Here is a 19,508-nt window from a genome sequence, read left to right as displayed (position 1 = left end):
CTTAATCTTGTACACTGATCTGTTTCAGCCTGGGAGAGTGGATGTGAACTGCCTTAATCTTGTACACTGATCTTTTTCAGCCTGGGAGAGTTGATGTGAACTGCCTTAATCTTGTACACTGATCTGTTTCAGCCTGGGAGAGTGAATGTGAACTATCTTAATCTTGTACACTAATCTGTTTCAGCCTGGGAGAGTGGATGTGAACTGCCCAAAAGTTTGTGGCCACGCTGGGGCTGTACTGGATGTCAAATGGAGTCCATTCAATGACTGTATCATAGCCTCAGGCTCAGATGATGCCACTGTAAGTCACTCAAGTTAGAGATGTCTTAGCCTGTCACTCAACTTATATCAAGTTATAGATGTCTTAGTCTGTCACTCAACTTATATCAAGTTAGAGATGTCTTAGTCTGTCACTCAACTTATATCAAGTTAGAGATGTCTTAGTCTGTCACTCAACTTATATCAAGTTAGAGATGTCTTAGCCTGTCACTCAACTTATATCAAGTTAGAGATGTCTTAGCCTGTCACTCAACTTATATCAAGTTTGAGATGTCTTAGTCTGTCACTCAACTTATATCAAGTTAGAGATGTCTTAGTCTGTCACTCAACTTATATCAAGTTTGAGATGTCTTAGTCTGTCACTCAACTTATATCAAGTTAGAGATGTCTTAGTCTGTCACTCAACTTATATCAAGTTAGAGATGTCTTAGCCTGTCAATCAACTTATATCAAGTTAGAGATGTCTCAGTCTGTCACTCAACTTATATCAAGTTAGAGATGTCTTAGCCTGTCAATCAACTTATATCAAGTTAAAGATGTCTTAGCCTGTCAATCAACTTATATCAAGTTAGAGATGTCTTAGTCTGTCACTCAACTTATATCAAGTTAGAGATGTCTTAGTCTGTCACTCAACTTATATCAAGTTAGAGATGTCTTAGTCTGTCACTCAACTTATATCAAGTTAGAGATGTCTTAGTCTGTCACTCAACTTATATCAAGTTAGAGATGTCTTAGCCTGTCACTCAACTTATATCAAGTTAGAGATGTCTTAGCCTGTCACTCAACTTATATCAAGTTTGAGATGTCTTAGTCTGTCACTCAACTTATATCAAGTTAGAGATGTCTTAGTCTGTCACTCAACTTATATCAAGTTAGAGATGTCTTAGCCTGTCACTCAACTTATATCAAGTTAGAGATGTCTTAGTCTGTCACTCAACTTATATCAAGTTAGAGATGTCTTAGCCTGTCACTCAACTTATATCAAGTTATAGATGTCTTAGTCTGTCACTCAAGTTATATCAAGTTAGAGATGTCTTAGTCTGTCACTCAACTTATATCAAGTTATAGATGTCTTAGTCTGTCACTCAACTTATATCAAGTTATAGATGTCTTAGTCTGTCACTCAACTTATATCAAGTTAGAGATGTCTTAGCCTGTCACTCAACTTATATCAAGTTAGAGATGTCTTAGCCTGTCACTCAACTTATATCAAGTTAGAGATGTCTTAGCCTGTCACTCAACTTATATCAAGTTAGAGATGTCTTAGCCTGTCACTCAACAAATATCAAGTTAGAGATGTCTTAGCCTGTCACTCAACTTATATCAAGTTAGAGATGTCTTAGCCTGTCACTCAACTTATATCAAGTTAGAGATGTCTTAGCCTGTCACTCAACTTATATCAAGTTAGAGATGTCTTAGCCTGTCACTCAACTTATATCAAGTTTGAGATGTCTTAGTCTGTCACTCAACTTATATCAAGTTAGAGATGTCTTAGCCTGTCAATCAACTTATATCAAGTTAGAGATGTCTTAGCCTGTCACTCAACTTATATCAAGTTTGAGATGTCTTAGCCTGTCAATCAACTTATATCAAGTTAGAGATGTCTTAGTCCACGGGTTCCCAACCTGGGGGTCGCGACCCCCTTGGGGGTCGCGAAGGTCTTTCTGGGGGGTCGCCAACTGGTATACTAAACCTTAGTAATTTGAAACAAAACATAAATATTTAGACGAATTTTTTAAAATTCGGCTTCATTAACATCACTGGAAATGTAATAGAGAAGAAACAAAGCGCACTGTACAAAGTTGTTCTCAGTCACGAATCTATGAAATCTTCAAAACTAAAACGTCATTTGAGACGAGTCATTCGGAACACACCAAAAAATATATGGAGTTCTTTCGTCGATAAGAAGCTAGTTGCAAACGCCAGAGACTTGATCGAACAGGAAGTTTTCACCAGCATTAGTGCAAGCATCAAATGAAGTCGCAATAGAAAATGCAAAGCAAAAAAAAAAATAAACAATAGGAGAAAATCTCATCAAACGCTGCATGTACGTAAATGTTAAATAACAAATTTTTATTGAAATTAAGCTTTCACCATTGTCTGCTTTTCAAGTTGATAAATCAACAGACGTGAGTTTGTGTTCGCAGTTGCTGGTCTGTGTCTATATTCATGCGGATGATAAAAGATAAAAGAGTTGCTCTTTTGTGAAGATTGCTTGGAGAAAATAAATATCTTTTTTGAAACTGGATGATTGAAATGGGTTAGAACGGCTGTGGGGGTTTGTACGGATGGTGCGCCATCTATGTTTAGCTCAAAATCGGGCTTTCAGAAAACAGAAAAGATTTAGCTCCCTAACCACTGCCCTAACCAATCGACATCAAGAGTCCATTGCTAGTATAAGTCGTAAATTATATAAAATCTGGAGCCTTCAAAGAACTGAGCAAAAACATTAATATAGATCACGAGGTTCTGCTCTTCTACACTACAGTACGCTGGCTGTCAAACGAAATGTTGTAAATTGTGTTTTTGAACTGAAATCTGAAATCAAATTGTTCTTGGGAGTGCAAAGGAAACAAGACATTTTGGTATACTTAAAACGACATAGAGTGGTTGGAGAGAGTATCATACCTAGCAGATATGTTCGAACATCAAGATAAGCTTAACCTGAAGCTTCAGGGAAAATAAACGAATATTATAACTTTCCATAATAATCTCGGGGCATTTTTATCAAAGCTGCAAAATCGGTAAAGAAAATAAATCTTGGAAACATTGTAAATTTGAGAAACTCTGCGGTGTGGTAGATGAATCTGATTGTGAGATAATTAAAATTTTGAAAGAAGCAATTTCTGGGCATCTTGAATCTCTTGAAAACGAACTGCATCGCTATTTCTCTGAGCTGAAAAAAAGAAGAATCTGCATTTACGCATTACCCATTCTCTTATTCCCTTGATGTTGCCAGCATTCCCGATGAATTACAATTTTTTTTTTATTTGCAGAATGATTCCGTGTAAGATGAAAAACTGCAGACACAATTTTGGTGTAGTATTCACCATTCATACACAAACGTAAAATTGATTGACTTTTCGAGAATATATTTTCAACACTATTCTTCGATTAAAAACAAAATTAAGATAATTATAATGACATAGGTTGGCGTTAACACATTTTTAAAAAAATTAAAAACTTAACCACGAAGGTTTAGTGAATAGTATGCAATTTTACTCATGCTATTAAAACAGTTATCAAGAGTAGTTCATATTGAAAGTCTACTAGAAAATCTTATTTTAGTGCTTATTAATTTCCATACTAATTTCGGCTTTTTAATTTTTTTGGGGGTCGCGGGTCACTTACTTTTTATAAAAGGGGGTCGCCACTCGAAAAAGGTTGGGAAACACTGTCTTAGTCTGTCACTCAACTTATATCAAGTTAGAGATGTCTTAGTCTGTCACTCAACTTATATCAAGTTAGATATGTCTTAGTCTGTCACTCAACTTATATCAAGTTAGAGATGTCTTAGTCTGTCACTCAACTTATATCAAGTTAGAGATGTCTTAGCCTGTCACTCAACTTATATCAAGTTAGAGATGTCTTAGCCTGTCACTCAACTTATATCAAGTTAGAGATGTCTTAGTCTGTCACTCAACTTATATCAAGTTAGAGATGTCTTAGCCTGTCACTCAACTTATATCAAGTTAGAGATGTCTTAGCCTGTCACTCAACTTATATCAAGTTAGAGATGTCTTAGTCTGTCACTCAACTTATATCAAGTTAGAGATGTCTTAGCCTGTCACTCAACTTATATCAAGTTAGAGATGTCTTAGCCTGTCACTCAACTTATATCAAGTTAGAGATGTCTTAGCCTGTCACTCAACTTATATCAAGTTAGAGATGTCTTAGCCTGTCACTCAACTTATATCAAGTTAGAGATGTCTTAGCCTGTCACTCAACTTATATCAAGTTAGAGATGTCTTAGTCTGTCACTCAACTTATATCAAGTTAGAGATGTCTTAGCCTGTCACTCAACTTATATCAAGTTAGAGATGTCTTAGCCTGTCACTCAACTTATATCAAGTTAGAGATGTCTTAGCCTGTCACTCAACTTATATCAAGTTAGAGATGTCTTAGTCTGTCACTCAACTTATATCAAGTTAGAGATGTCTTAGCCTGTCACTCAACTTATATCAAGTTAGAGATGTCTTAGCCTGTCACTCAACTTATATCAAGTTAGAGATGTCTTAGCCTGTCAATCAACTTATATCAAGTTAGAGATGTCTTAGCCTGTCACTCAACTTATATCAAGTTATAGATGTCTTAGTCTGTCACTCAACTTATATCAAGTTAGAGATGTCTTAGCCTGTCACTCAACTTATATCAAGTTAGAGATGTCTTAGCCTGTCACTCAACTTATATCAAGTTAGAGATGTCTTAGCCTGTCACTCAACTTATATCAAGTTAGAGATGTCTTAGCCTGTCACTCAACTTATATCAAGTTAGAGATGTCTTAGTCTGTCACTCAACTTATATCAAGTTAGAGATGTCTTAGCCTGTCAATCAACTTATATCAAGTTAAAGATGTCTTAGCCTGTCAATCAACTTATATCAAGTTAGAGATGTCTTAGTCTGTCACTCAACTTATATCAAGTTAGAGATGTCTTAGTCTGTCACTCAACTTATATCAAGTTAGAGATGTCTTAGTCTGTCACTCAACTTATATCAAGTTAGAGATGTCTTAGCCTGTCACTCAACTTATATCAAGTTAGAGATGTCTTAGCCTGTCACTCAACTTATATCAAGTTTGAGATGTCTTAGTCTGTCACTCAACTTATATCAAGTTAGAGATGTCTTAGTCTGTCACTCAACTTATATCAAGTTAGAGATGTCTTAGCCTGTCACTCAACTTATATCAAGTTAGAGATGTCTTAGTCTGTCACTCAACTTATATCAAGTTAGAGATGTCTTAGCCTGTCACTCAACTTATATCAAGTTATAGATGTCTTAGTCTGTCACTCAAGTTATATCAAGTTAGAGATGTCTTAGTCTGTCACTCAACTTATATCAAGTTATAGATGTCTTAGTCTGTCACTCAACTTATATCAAGTTAGAGATGTCTTAGCCTGTCACTCAACTTATATCAAGTTAGAGATGTCTTAGTCTGTCACTCAACTTATATCAAGTTAGAGATGTCTTAGTCTGTCACTCAACTTATATCAAGTTATAGATGTCTTAGTCTGTCACTCAACTTATATCAAGTTAGAGATGTCTTAGCCTGTCACTCAACTTATATCAAGTTAGAGATGTCTTAGCCTGTCACTCAACTTATATCAAGTTAGAGATGTCTTAGCCTGTCACTCAACTTATATCAAGTTAGAGATGTCTTAGCCTGTCACTCAACTTATATCAAGTTAGAGATGTCTTAGTCTGTCACTCAACTTATATCAAGTTAGAGATGTCTTAGCCTGTCACTCAACTTATATCAAGTTAGAGATGTCTTAGCCTGTCACTCAACTTATATCAAGTTAGAGATGTCTTAGCCTGTCACTCAACTTATATCAAGTTTGAGATGTCTTAGTCTGTCACTCAACTTATATCAAGTTAGAGATGTCTTAGCCTGTCAATCAACTTATATCAAGTTAGAGATGTCTTAGCCTGTCACTCAACTTATATCAAGTTTGAGATGTCTTAGCCTGTCAATCAACTTATATCAAGTTAGAGATGTCTTAGTCTGTCACTCAACTTATATCAAGTTAGAGATGTCTTAGTCTGTCACTCAACTTATATCAAGTTAGAGATGTCTTAGTCTGTCACTCAACTTATATCAAGTTAGAGATGTCTTAGTCTGTCACTCAACTTATATCAAGTTAGAGATGTCTTAGCCTGTCACTCAACTTATATCAAGTTAGAGATGTCTTAGCCTGTCACTCAACTTATATCAAGTTAGAGATGTCTTAGTCTGTCACTCAACTTATATCAAGTTAGAGATGTCTTAGCCTGTCACTCAACTTATATCAAGTTAGAGATGTCTTAGCCTGTCACTCAACTTATATCAAGTTAGAGATGTCTTAGTCTGTCACTCAACTTATATCAAGTTAGAGATGTCTTAGCCTGTCACTCAACTTATATCAAGTTAGAGATGTCTTAGCCTGTCACTCAACTTATATCAAGTTAGAGATGTCTTAGCCTGTCACTCAACTTATATCAAGTTAGAGATGTCTTAGCCTGTCACTCAACTTATATCAAGTTAGAGATGTCTTAGCCTGTCACTCAACTTATATCAAGTTAGAGATGTCTTAGTCTGTCACTCAACTTATATCAAGTTAGAGATGTCTTAGCCTGTCACTCAACTTATATCAAGTTAGAGATGTCTTAGCCTGTCACTCAACTTATATCAAGTTAGAGATGTCTTAGCCTGTCACTCAACTTATATCAAGTTAGAGATGTCTTAGCCTGTCAATCAACTTATATCAAGTTAGAGATGTCTTAGCCTGTCACTCAACTTATATCAAGTTATAGATGTCTTAGTCTGTCACTCAACTTATATCAAGTTAGAGATGTCTTAGCCTGTCACTCAACTTATATCAAGTTAGAGATGTCTTAGCCTGTCACTCAACTTATATCAAGTTAGAGATGTCTTAGCCTGTCACTCAACTTATATCAAGTTAGAGATGTCTTAGCCTGTCACTCAACTTATATCAAGTTAGAGATGTCTTAGTCTGTCACTCAACTTATATCAAGTTAGAGATGTCTTAGCCTGTCAATCAACTTATATCAAGTTAAAGATGTCTTAGCCTGTCAATCAACTTATATCAAGTTAGAGATGTCTTAGTCTGTCACTCAACTTATATCAAGTTAGAGATGTCTTAGTCTGTCACTCAACTTATATCAAGTTAGAGATGTCTTAGTCTGTCACTCAACTTATATCAAGTTAGAGATGTCTTAGCCTGTCACTCAACTTATATCAAGTTAGAGATGTCTTAGCCTGTCACTCAACTTATATCAAGTTTGAGATGTCTTAGTCTGTCACTCAACTTATATCAAGTTAGAGATGTCTTAGTCTGTCACTCAACTTATATCAAGTTAGAGATGTCTTAGCCTGTCACTCAACTTATATCAAGTTAGAGATGTCTTAGCCTGTCACTCAACTTATATCAAGTTAGAGATGTCTTAGCCTGTCACTCAACTTATATCAAGTTAGAGATGTCTTAGCCTGTCACTCAACTTATATCAAGTTAGAGATGTCTTAGTCTGTCACTCAACTTATATCAAGTTAGAGATGTCTTAGCCTGTCACTCAACTTATATCAAGTTAGAGATGTCTTAGCCTGTCACTCAACTTATATCAAGTTAGAGATGTCTTAGCCTGTCACTCAACTTATATCAAGTTTGAGATGTCTTAGTCTGTCACTCAACTTATATCAAGTTAGAGATGTCTTAGCCTGTCAATCAACTTATATCAAGTTAGAGATGTCTTAGCCTGTCACTCAACTTATATCAAGTTTGAGATGTCTTAGCCTGTCAATCAACTTATATCAAGTTAGAGATGTCTTAGTCTGTCACTCAACTTATATCAAGTTAGAGATGTCTTAGTCTGTCACTCAACTTATATCAAGTTAGAGATGTCTTAGTCTGTCACTCAACTTATATCAAGTTAGAGATGTCTTAGTCTGTCACTCAACTTATATCAAGTTAGAGATGTCTTAGCCTGTCACTCAACTTATATCAAGTTAGAGATGTCTTAGCCTGTTACTCAACTTATATCAAGTTAGAGATGTCTTAGTCTGTCACTCAACTTATATCAAGTTAGAGATGTCTTAGCCTGTCACTCAACTTATATCAAGTTAGAGATGTCTTAGCCTGTCACTCAACTTATATCAAGTTAGAGATGTCTTAGTCTGTCACTCAACTTATATCAAGTTAGAGATGTCTTAGCCTGTCACTCAACTTATATCAAGTTAGAGATGTCTTAGCCTGTCACTCAACTTATATCAAGTTAGAGATGTCTTAGCCTGTCACTCAACTTATATCAAGTTAGAGATGTCTTAGCCTGTCACTCAACTTATATCAAGTTAGAGATGTCTTAGCCTGTCACTCAACTTATATCAAGTTAGAGATGTCTTAGTCTGTCACTCAACTTATATCAAGTTAGAGATGTCTTAGCCTGTCACTCAACTTATATCAAGTTAGAGATGTCTTAGCCTGTCACTCAACTTATATCAAGTTAGAGATGTCTTAGCCTGTCACTCAACTTATATCAAGTTAGAGATGTCTTAGCCTGTCAATCAACTTATATCAAGTTAGAGATGTCTTAGCCTGTCACTCAACTTATATCAAGTTATAGATGTCTTAGTCTGTCACTCAACTTATATCAAGTTAGAGATGTCTTAGCCTGTCACTCAACTTATATCAAGTTAGAGATGTCTTAGCCTGTCACTCAACTTATATCAAGTTAGAGATGTCTTAGCCTGTCACTCAACTTATATCAAGTTAGAGATGTCTTAGCCTGTCACTCAACTTATATCAAGTTAGAGATGTCTTAGTCTGTCACTCAACTTATATCAAGTTAGAGATGTCTTAGCCTGTCAATCAACTTATATCAAGTTAAAGATGTCTTAGCCTGTCAATCAACTTATATCAAGTTAGAGATGTCTTAGTCTGTCACTCAACTTATATCAAGTTAGAGATGTCTTAGTCTGTCACTCAACTTATATCAAGTTAGAGATGTCTTAGCCTGTCAATCAACTTATATCAAGTTAAAGATGTCTTAGCCTGTCAATCAACTTATATCAAGTTAGAGATGTCTTAGTCTGTCACTCAACTTATATCAAGTTAGAGATGTCTTAGCCTGTCACTCAACTTATATCAAGTTAGAGATGTCTTAGTCTGTCACTCAACTTATATCAAGTTAGAGATGTCTTAGTCTGTCACTCAACTTATATCAAGTTATAGATGTCTTAGTCTGTCACTCAACTTATATCAAGTTAGAGATGTCTTAGCCTGTCACTCAACTTATATCAAGTTAGAGATGTCTTAGCCTGTCACTCAACTTATATCAAGTTAGAGATGTCTTAGCCTGTCACTCAACTTATATCAAGTTAGAGATGTCTTAGCCTGTCACTCAACTTATATCAAGTTAGAGATGTCTTAGTCTGTCACTCAACTTATATCAAGTTAGAGATGTCTTAGCCTGTCACTCAACTTATATCAAGTTAGAGATGTCTTAGCCTGTCACTCAACTTATATCAAGTTAGAGATGTCTTAGCCTGTCACTCAACTTATATCAAGTTTGAGATGTCTTAGTCTGTCACTCAACTTATATCAAGTTAGAGATGTCTTAGCCTGTCAATCAACTTATATCAAGTTAGAGATGTCTTAGCCTGTCACTCAACTTATATCAAGTTTGAGATGTCTTAGCCTGTCAATCAACTTATATCAAGTTAGAGATGTCTTAGTCTGTCACTCAACTTATATCAAGTTAGAGATGTCTTAGTCTGTCACTCAACTTATATCAAGTTAGAGATGTCTTAGTCTGTCACTCAACTTATATCAAGTTAGAGATGTCTTAGTCTGTCACTCAACTTATATCAAGTTAGAGATGTCTTAGCCTGTCACTCAACTTATATCAAGTTAGAGATGTCTTAGCCTGTCACTCAACTTATATCAAGTTAGAGATGTCTTAGTCTGTCACTCAACTTATATCAAGTTAGAGATGTCTTAGCCTGTCACTCAACTTATATCAAGTTAGAGATGTCTTAGCCTGTCACTCAACTTATATCAAGTTAGAGATGTCTTAGTCTGTCACTCAACTTATATCAAGTTAGAGATGTCTTAGCCTGTCACTCAACTTATATCAAGTTAGAGATGTCTTAGCCTGTCACTCAACTTATTTCAAGTTAGAGATGTCTTAGCCTGTCACTCAACTTATATCAAGTTAGAGATGTCTTAGCCTGTCACTCAACTTATATCAAGTTAGAGATGTCTTAGCCTGTCACTCAACTTATATCAAGTTAGAGATGTCTTAGTCTGTCACTCAACTTATATCAAGTTAGAGATGTCTTAGCCTGTCACTCAACTTATATCAAGTTAGAGATGTCTTAGCCTGTCACTCAACTTATATCAAGTTAGAGATGTCTTAGCCTGTCACTCAACTTATATCAAGTTAGAGATGTCTTAGCCTGTCAATCAACTTATATCAAGTTAGAGATGTCTTAGCCTGTCACTCAACTTATATCAAGTTATAGATGTCTTAGTCTGTCACTCAACTTATATCAAGTTAGAGATGTCTTAGCCTGTCACTCAACTTATATCAAGTTAGAGATGTCTTAGCCTGTCACTCAACTTATATCAAGTTAGAGATGTCTTAGCCTGTCACTCAACTTATATCAAGTTAGAGATGTCTTAGCCTGTCACTCAACTTATATCAAGTTAGAGATGTCTTAGTCTGTCACTCAACTTATATCAAGTTAGAGATGTCTTAGCCTGTCAATCAACTTATATCAAGTTAAAGATGTCTTAGCCTGTCAATCAACTTATATCAAGTTAGAGATGTCTTAGTCTGTCACTCAACTTATATCAAGTTAGAGATGTCTTAGTCTGTCACTCAACTTATATCAAGTTAGAGATGTCTTAGTCTGTCACTCAACTTATATCAAGTTAGAGATGTCTTAGCCTGTCACTCAACTTATATCAAGTTAGAGATGTCTTAGCCTGTCACTCAACTTATATCAAGTTTGAGATGTCTTAGTCTGTCACTCAACTTATATCAAGTTAGAGATGTCTTAGTCTGTCACTCAACTTATATCAAGTTAGAGATGTCTTAGCCTGTCACTCAACTTATATCAAGTTAGAGATGTCTTAGTCTGTCACTCAACTTATATCAAGTTAGAGATGTCTTAGTCTGTCACTCAACTTATATCAAGTTAGAGATGTCTTAGCCTGTCACTCAACTTATATCAAGTTAGAGATGTCTTAGCCTGTCACTCAACTTATATCAAGTTAGAGATGTCTTAGTCTGTCACTCAACTTATATCAAGTTAGAGATGTCTTAGCCTGTCACTCAACTTATATCAAGTTAGAGATGTCTTAGCCTGTCACTCAACTTATATCAAGTTAGAGATGTCTTAGCCTGTCACTCAACTTATATCAAGTTAGAGATGTCTTAGTCTGTCACTCAACTTATATCAAGTTAGAGATGTCTTAGCCTGTCAATCAACTTATATCAAGTTAAAGATGTCTTAGCCTGTCAATCAACTTATATCAAGTTAGAGATGTCTTAGTCTGTCACTCAACTTATATCAAGTTAGAGATGTCTTAGTCTGTCACTCAACTTATATCAAGTTAGAGATGTCTTAGTCTGTCACTCAACTTATATCAAGTTAGAGATGTCTTAGCCTGTCACTCAACTTATATCAAGTTAGAGATGTCTTAGCCTGTCACTCAACTTATATCAAGTTTGAGATGTCTTAGTCTGTCACTCAACGTATATCAAGTTAGAGATGTCTTAGTCTGTCACTCAACTTATATCAAGTTAGAGATGTCTTAGCCTGTCACTCAACTTATATCAAGTTAGAGATGTCTTAGTCTGTCACTCAACTTATATCAAGTTAGAGATGTCTTAGCCTGTCACTCAACTTATATCAAGTTATAGATGTCTTAGTCTGTCACTCAAGTTATATCAAGTTAGAGATGTCTTAGTCTGTCACTCAACTTATATCAAGTTATAGATGTCTTAGTCTGTCACTCAACTTATATCAAGTTAGAGATGTCTTAGCCTGTCACTCAACTTATATCAAGTTAGAGATGTCTTAGTCTGTCACTCAACTTATATCGAGTTAGAGATGTCTTAGTCTGTCACTCAACTTATATCAAGTTATAGATGTCTTAGTCTGTCACTCAACTTATATCAAGTTAGAGATGTCTTAGCCTGTCACTCAACTTATATCAAGTTAGAGATGTCTTAGCCTGTCACTCAACTTATATCAAGTTAGAGATGTCTTAGTCTGTCACTCAACTTATATCAAGTTAGAGATGTCTTAGCCTGTCAATCAACTTATATCAAGTTAAAGATGTCTTAGCCTGTCAATCAACTTATATCAAGTTAGAGATGTCTTAGCCTGTCACTCAACTTATATCAAGTTAGAGATGTCTTAGTCTGTCACTCAACTTATATCAAGTTAGAGATGTCTTAGCCTGTCAATCAACTTATATCAAGTTAAAGATGTCTTAGCCTGTCAATCAACTTATATCAAGTTAGAGATGTCTTAGTCTGTCACTCAACTTATATCAAGTTAGAGATGTCTTAGCCTGTCACTCAACTTATATCAAGTTAGAGATGTCTTAGTCTGTCACTCAACTTATATCAAGTTAGAGATGTCTTAGTCTGTCACTCAACTTATATCAAGTTATAGATGTCTTAGTCTGTCACTCAACTTATATCAAGTTAGAGATGTCTTAGCCTGTCACTCAACTTATATCAAGTTAGAGATGTCTTAGCCTGTCACTCAACTTATATCAAGTTAGAGATGTCTTAGCCTGTCACTCAACTTATATCAAGTTAGAGATGTCTTAGCCTGTCACTCAACTTATATCAAGTTAGAGATGTCTTAGTCTGTCACTCAACTTATATCAAGTTAGAGATGTCTTAGCCTGTCACTCAACTTATATCAAGTTAGAGATATCTTAGCCTGTCACTCAACTTATATCAAGTTTGAGATGTCTTAGCCTGTCAATCAACTTATATCAAGTTAGAGATGTCTTAGTCTGTCACTCAACTTATATCAAGTTAGAGATGTCTTAGTCTGTCACTCAACTTATATCAAGTTAGAGATGTCTTAGTCTGTCACTCAACTTATATCAAGTTAGAGATGTCTTAGTCTGTCACTCAACTTATATCAAGTTAGAGATGTCTTAGCCTGTCACTCAACTTATATCAAGTTAGAGATGTCTTAGCCTGTCACTCAACTTATATCAAGTTAGAGATGTCTTAGTCTGTCACTCAACTTATATCAAGTTAGAGATGTCTTAGCCTGTCACTCAACTTATATCAAGTTAGAGATGTCTTAGCCTGTCACTCAACTTATATCAAGTTAGAGATGTCTTAGTCTGTCACTCAACTTATATCAAGTTAGAGATGTCTTAGCCTGTCACTCAACTTATATCAAGTTAGAGATGTCTTAGCCTGTCACTCAACTTATATCAAGTTAGAGATGTCTTAGCCTGTCACTCAACTTATATCAAGTTAGAGATGTCTTAGCCTGTCACTCAACTTATATCAAGTTAGAGATGTCTTAGCCTGTCACTCAACTTATATCAAGTTAGAGATGTCTTAGTCTGTCACTCAACTTATATCAAGTTAGAGATGTCTTAGCCTGTCACTCAACTTATATCAAGTTAGAGATGTCTTAGCCTGTCACTCAACTTATATCAAGTTAGAGATGTCTTAGCCTGTCACTCAACTTATATCAAGTTAGAGATGTCTTAGCCTGTCAATCAACTTATGTCAAGTTAGAGATGTCTTAGCCTGTCACTCAACTTATATCAAGTTATAGATGTCTTAGTCTGTCACTCAACTTATATCAAGTTAGAGATGTCTTAGCCTGTCACTCAACTTATATCAAGTTTGAGATGTCTTAGCCTGTCACTCAACTTATATCAAGTTAGAGATGTCTTAGCCTGTCACTCAACTTATATCAAGTTAGAGATGTCTTAGCCTGTCACTCAACTTATATCAAGTTAGAGATGTCTTAGTCTGTCACTCAACTTATATCAAGTTAGAGATGTCTTAGCCTGTCAATCAACTTATATCAAGTTAAAGATGTCTTAGCCTGTCAATCAACTTATATCAAGTTAGAGATGTCTTAGTCTGTCACTCAACTTATATCAAGTTAGAGATGTCTTAGTCTGTCACTCAACTTATATCAAGTTAGAGATGTCTTAGTCTGTCACTCAACTTATATCAAGTTAGAGATGTCTTAGCCTGTCACTCAACTTATATCAAGTTAGAGATGTCTTAGCCTGTCACTCAACTTATATCAAGTTTGAGATGTCTTAGTCTGTCACTCAACTTATATCAAGTTAGAGATGTCTTAGTCTGTCACTCAACTTATATCAAGTTAGAGATGTCTTAGCCTGTCACTCAACTTATATCAAGTTAGAGATGTCTTAGTCTGTCACTCAACTTATATCAAGTTAGAGATGTCTTAGCCTGTCACTCAACTTATATCAAGTTATAGATGTCTTAGTCTGTCACTCAAGTTATATCAAGTTAGAGATGTCTTAGTCTGTCACTCAACTTATATCAAGTTATAGATGTCTTAGTCTGTCACTCAACTTATATCAAGTTAGAGATGTCTTAGCCTGTCACTCAACTTATATCAAGTTAGAGATGTCTTAGTCTGTCACTCAACTTATATCAAGTTAGAGATGTCTTAGTCTGTCACTCAACTTATATCAAGTTATAGATGTCTTAGTCTGTCACTCAACTTATATCAAGTTAGAGATGTCTTAGCCTGTCACTCAACTTATATCAAGTTAGAGATGTCTTAGCCTGTCACTCAACTTATATCAAGTTAGAGATGTCTTAGCCTGTCACTCAACTTATATCAAGTTAGAGATGTCTTAGCCTGTCACTCAACTTATATCAAGTTAGAGATGTCTTAGTCTGTCACTCAACTTATATCAAGTTAGAGATGTCTTAGCCTGTCACTCAACTTATATCAAGTTAGAGATGTCTTAGCCTGTCACTCAACTTATATCAAGTTAGAGATGTCTTAGCCTGTCACTCAACTTATATCAAGTTTTAGATGTCTTAGTCTGTCACTCAACTTATATCAAGTTAGAGATGTCTTAGCCTGTCAATCAACTTATATCAAGTTAGAGATGTCTTAGCCTGTCACTCAACTTATATCAAGTTTGAGATGTCTTAGCCTGTCAATCAACTTATATCAAGTTAGAGATGTCTTAGTCTGTCACTCAACTTATATCAAGTTAGAGATGTCTTAGTCTGTCACTCAACTTATATCAAGTTAGAGATGTCTTAGTCTGTCACTCAACTTATATCAAGTTAGAGATGTCTTAGTCTGTCACTCAACTTATATCAAGTTAGAGATGTCTTAGCCTGTCACTCAACTTATATCAAGTTAGAGATGTCTTAGCCTGTCACTCAACTTATATCAAGTTAGAGATGTCTTAGTCTGTCACTCAACTTATATCAAGTTAGAGATGTCTTAGCCTGTCACTCAACTTATATCAAGTTAGAGATGTCTTAGCCTGTCACTCAACTTATATCAAGTTAGAGATGTCTTAGCCTGTCACTCAACTTATATCAAGTTAGAGATGTCTTAGCCTGTCACTCAACTTATATCAAGTTAGAGATGTCTTAGCCTGTCACTCAACTTATATCAAGTTAGAGATGTCTTAGCCTGTCACTCAACTTATATCAAGTTAGAGATGTCTTAGTCTGTCACTCAACTTATATCAAGTTAGAGATGTCTTAGCCTGTCACTCAACTTATATCAAGTTAGAGATGTCTTAGCCTGTCACTCAACTTATATCAAGTTAGAGATGTCTTAGTCTGTCACTCAACTTATATCAAGTTAGAGATGTCTTAGTCTGTCACTCAACTTATATCAAGTTAGAGATGTCTTAGCCTGTCACTCAACTTATATCAAGTTAGAGATGTCTTAGCCTGTCACTCAACTTATATCAAGTTAGAGATGTCTTAGTCTGTCACTCAACTTATATCAAGTTAGAGATGTCTTAGCCTGTCACTCAACTTATATCAAGTTAGAGATGTCTTAGTCTGTCACTCAACTTATATCAAGTTAGAGATGTCTTAGTCTGTCACTCAACTTATATCAAGTTAGAGATGTCTTAGTCTGTCACTCAACTTATATCAAGTTAGAGATGTCTTAGCCTGTCACTCAACTTATATCAAGTTAGAGATGTCTTAGCCTGTCACTCAACTTATATCAAGTTTGAGATGTCTTAGCCTGTCAATCAACTTATATCAAGTTAGAGATGTCTTAGTCTGTCACTCAACTTATATCAAGTTAGAGATGTCTTAGTCTGTCACTCAACTTATATCAAGTTAGAGATGTCTTAGTCTGTCACTCAACTTATATCAAGTTAGAGATGTCTTAGTCTGTCACTCAACTTATATCAAGTTAGAGATGTCTTAGCCTGTCACTCAACTTATATCAAGTTAGAGATGTCTTAGCCTGTCACTCAACTTATATCAAGTTAGAGATGTCTTAGTCTGTCACTCAACTTATATCAAGTTAGAGATGTCTTAGCCTGTCACTCAACTTATATCAAGTTAGAGATGTCTTAGCCTGTCACTCAACTTATATCAAGTTAGAGATGTCTTAGTCTGTCACTCAACTTATATCAAGTTAGAGATGTCTTAGCCTGTCACTCAACTTATATCAAGTTAGAGATGTCTTAGCCTGTCACTCAACTTATATCAAGTTAGAGATGTCTTAGCCTGTCACTCAACTTATATCAAGTTAGAGATGTCTTAGCCTGTCACTCAACTTATATCAAGTTAGAGATGTCTTAGCCTGTCACTCAACTTATATCAAGTTAGAGATGTCTTAGTCTGTCACTCAACTTATATCAAGTTAGAGATGTCTTAGCCTGTCACTCAACTTATATCAAGTTAGAGATGTCTTAGCCTGTCACTCAACTTATATCAAGTTAGAGATGTCTTAGCCTGTCACTCAACTTATATCAAGTTAGAGATGTCTTAGCCTGTCAATCAACTTATATCAAGTTAGAGATGTCTTAGCCTGTCACTCAACTTATATCAAGTTATAGATGTCTTAGTCTGTCACTCAACTTATATCAAGTTAGAGATGTCTTAGCCTGTCACTCAACTTATATCAAGTTAGAGATGTCTTAGCCTGTCACTCAACTTATATCAAGTTAGAGATGTCTTAGCCTGTCACTCAACTTATATCAAGTTAGAGATGTCTTAGCCTGTCACTCAACTTATATCAAGTTAGAGATGTCTTAGTCTGTCACTCAACTTATATCAAGTTAGAGATGTCTTAGCCTGTCAATCAACTTATATCAAGTTAAAGATGTCTTAGCCTGTCAATCAACTTATATCAAGTTAGAGATGTCTTAGTCTGTCACTCAACTTATATCAAGTTAGAGATGTCTTAGTCTGTCACTCAACTTATATCAAGTTAGATATGTCTTAGTCTGTCACTCAACTTATATCAAGTTAGAGATGTCTTAGCCTGTCACTCAACTTATATCAAGTTAGAGATGTCTTAGCCTGTCACTCAACTTATATCAAGTTTGAGATGTCTTAGTCTGTCACTCAACTTATATCAAGTAAGAGATGTCTTAGTCTGTCACTCAACTTATATCAAGTTAGAGATGTCTTAGCCTGTCACTCAACTTATATCAAGTTAGAGATGTCTTAGCCTGTCACTCAACTTATATCAAGTTAGAGATGTCTTAGTCTGTCACTCAACTTATATCAAGTTAGAGATGTCTTAGCCTGTCAATCAACTTATATCAAGTTAAAGATGTCTTAGCCTGTCAATCAACTTATATCAAGTTAGAGATGTCTTAGTCTGTCACTCAACTTATATCAAGTTAGAGATGTCTTAGTCTGTCACTCAACTTATATCAAGTTAGAGATGTCTTAGTCTGTCACTCAACTTATATCAAGTTAGAGATGTCTTAGCCTGTCACTCAACTTATATCAAGTTAGAGATGTCTTAGCCTGTCACTCAACTTATATCAAGTTTGAGATGTCTTAGTCTGTCACTCAACTTATATCAAGTTAGAGATGTCTTAGTCTGTCACTCAACTTATATCAAGTTAGAGATGTCTTAGCCTGTCACTCAACTTATATCAAGTTAGAGATGTCTTAGCCTGTCACTCAACTTATATCAAGTTAGAGATGTCTTAGCCTGTCACTCAACTTATATCAAGTTAGAGATGTCTTAGCCTGTCACTCAACTTATATCAAGTTAGAGATGTCTTAGTCTGTCACTCAACTTATATCAAGTTAGAGATGTCTTAGCCTGTCACTCAACTTATATCAAGTTAGAGATGTCTTAGCCTGTCACTCAACTTATATCAAGTTAGAGATGTCTTAGCCTGTCACTCAACTTATATCAAGTTTGAGATGTCTTAGTCTGTCACTCAACTTATATCAAGTTAGAGATGTCTTAGCCTGTCAATCAACTTATATCAAGTTAGAGATGTCTTAGCCTGTCACTCAACTTATATCAAGTTTGAGATGTCTTAGCCTGTCAATCAACTTATATCAAGTTAGAGATGTCTTAGTCTGTCACTCAACTTATATCAAGTTAGAGATGTCTTAGTCTGTCACTCAACTTATATCAAGTTAGAGATGTCTTAGTCTGTCACTCAACTTATATCAAGTTAGAGATGTCTTAGTCTGTCACTCAACTTATATCAAGTTAGAGATGTCTTAGCCTGTCACTCAACTTATATCAAGTTAGAGATGTCTTAGCCTGTTACTCAACTTATATCAAGTTAGAGATGTCTTAGTCTGTCACTCAACTTATATCAAGTTAGAGATGTCTTAGCCTGTCACTCAACTTATATCAAGTTAGAGATGTCTTAGCCTGTCACTCAACTTATATCAAGTTAGAGATGTCTTAGTCTGTCACTCAACTTATATCAAGTTAGAGATGTCTTAGCCTGTCACTCAACTTATATCAAGTTAGAGATGTCTTAGCCTGTCACTCAACTTATATCAAGTTAGAGATGTCTTAGCCTGTCACTCAACTTATATCAAGTTAGAGATGTCTTAGCCTGTCACTCAACTTATATCAAGTTAGAGATGTCTTAGCCTGTCACTCAACTTATATCAAGTTAGAGATGTCTTAGTCTGTCACTCAACTTATATCAAGTTAGAGATGTCTTAGCCTGTCACTCAACTTATATCAAGTTAGAGATGTCTTAGCCTGTCACTCAACTTATATCAAGTTAGAGATGTCTTAGCCTGTCACTCAACTTATATCAAGTTAGAGATGTCTTAGCCTGTCAATCAACTTATATCAAGTTAGAGATGTCTTAGCCTGTCACTCAACTTATATCAAGTTATAGATGTCTTAGTCTGTCACTCAACTTATATCAAGTTAGAGATGTCTTAGCCTGTCACTCAACTTATATCAAGTTAGAGATGTCTTAGCCTGTCACTCAACTTATATCAAGTTAGAGATGTCTTAGCCTGTCACTCAACTTATA

At 35.5% G+C, this 19,508-nt stretch overlaps 1 protein-coding gene across 6 annotated transcripts in view; it reads left to right on the top strand.

Moving 5' to 3' along the window:
* LOC131936737 (coronin-1A) overlaps positions 1-19,508 on the top strand; it is a 72,831-nt gene that overhangs the window by 9,340 nt on the left and 43,983 nt on the right. For all 6 annotated transcript variants that reach the window (XM_059293799.1, XM_059293798.1, XM_059293801.1 and 3 more), the window contains exon 3: positions 185-301. In XM_059293799.1, coding sequence (XP_059149782.1) covers positions 185-301 — 117 coding nt within the window. The remainder of the gene's footprint in view (positions 1-184; positions 302-19,508) is intronic.

This window comes from Physella acuta, unplaced genomic scaffold (assembly GCF_028476545.2).
Source record: "Physella acuta isolate Inbredline_101_S28 unplaced genomic scaffold, ASM2847654v3 ptg000186l, whole genome shotgun sequence".
Lineage (NCBI taxonomy): Eukaryota > Metazoa > Mollusca > Gastropoda > Physidae > Physella > Physella acuta.
Note: the sequence above shows the minus strand (reverse complement) of the source record. Positions and strands in the feature narration are given on the sequence as shown.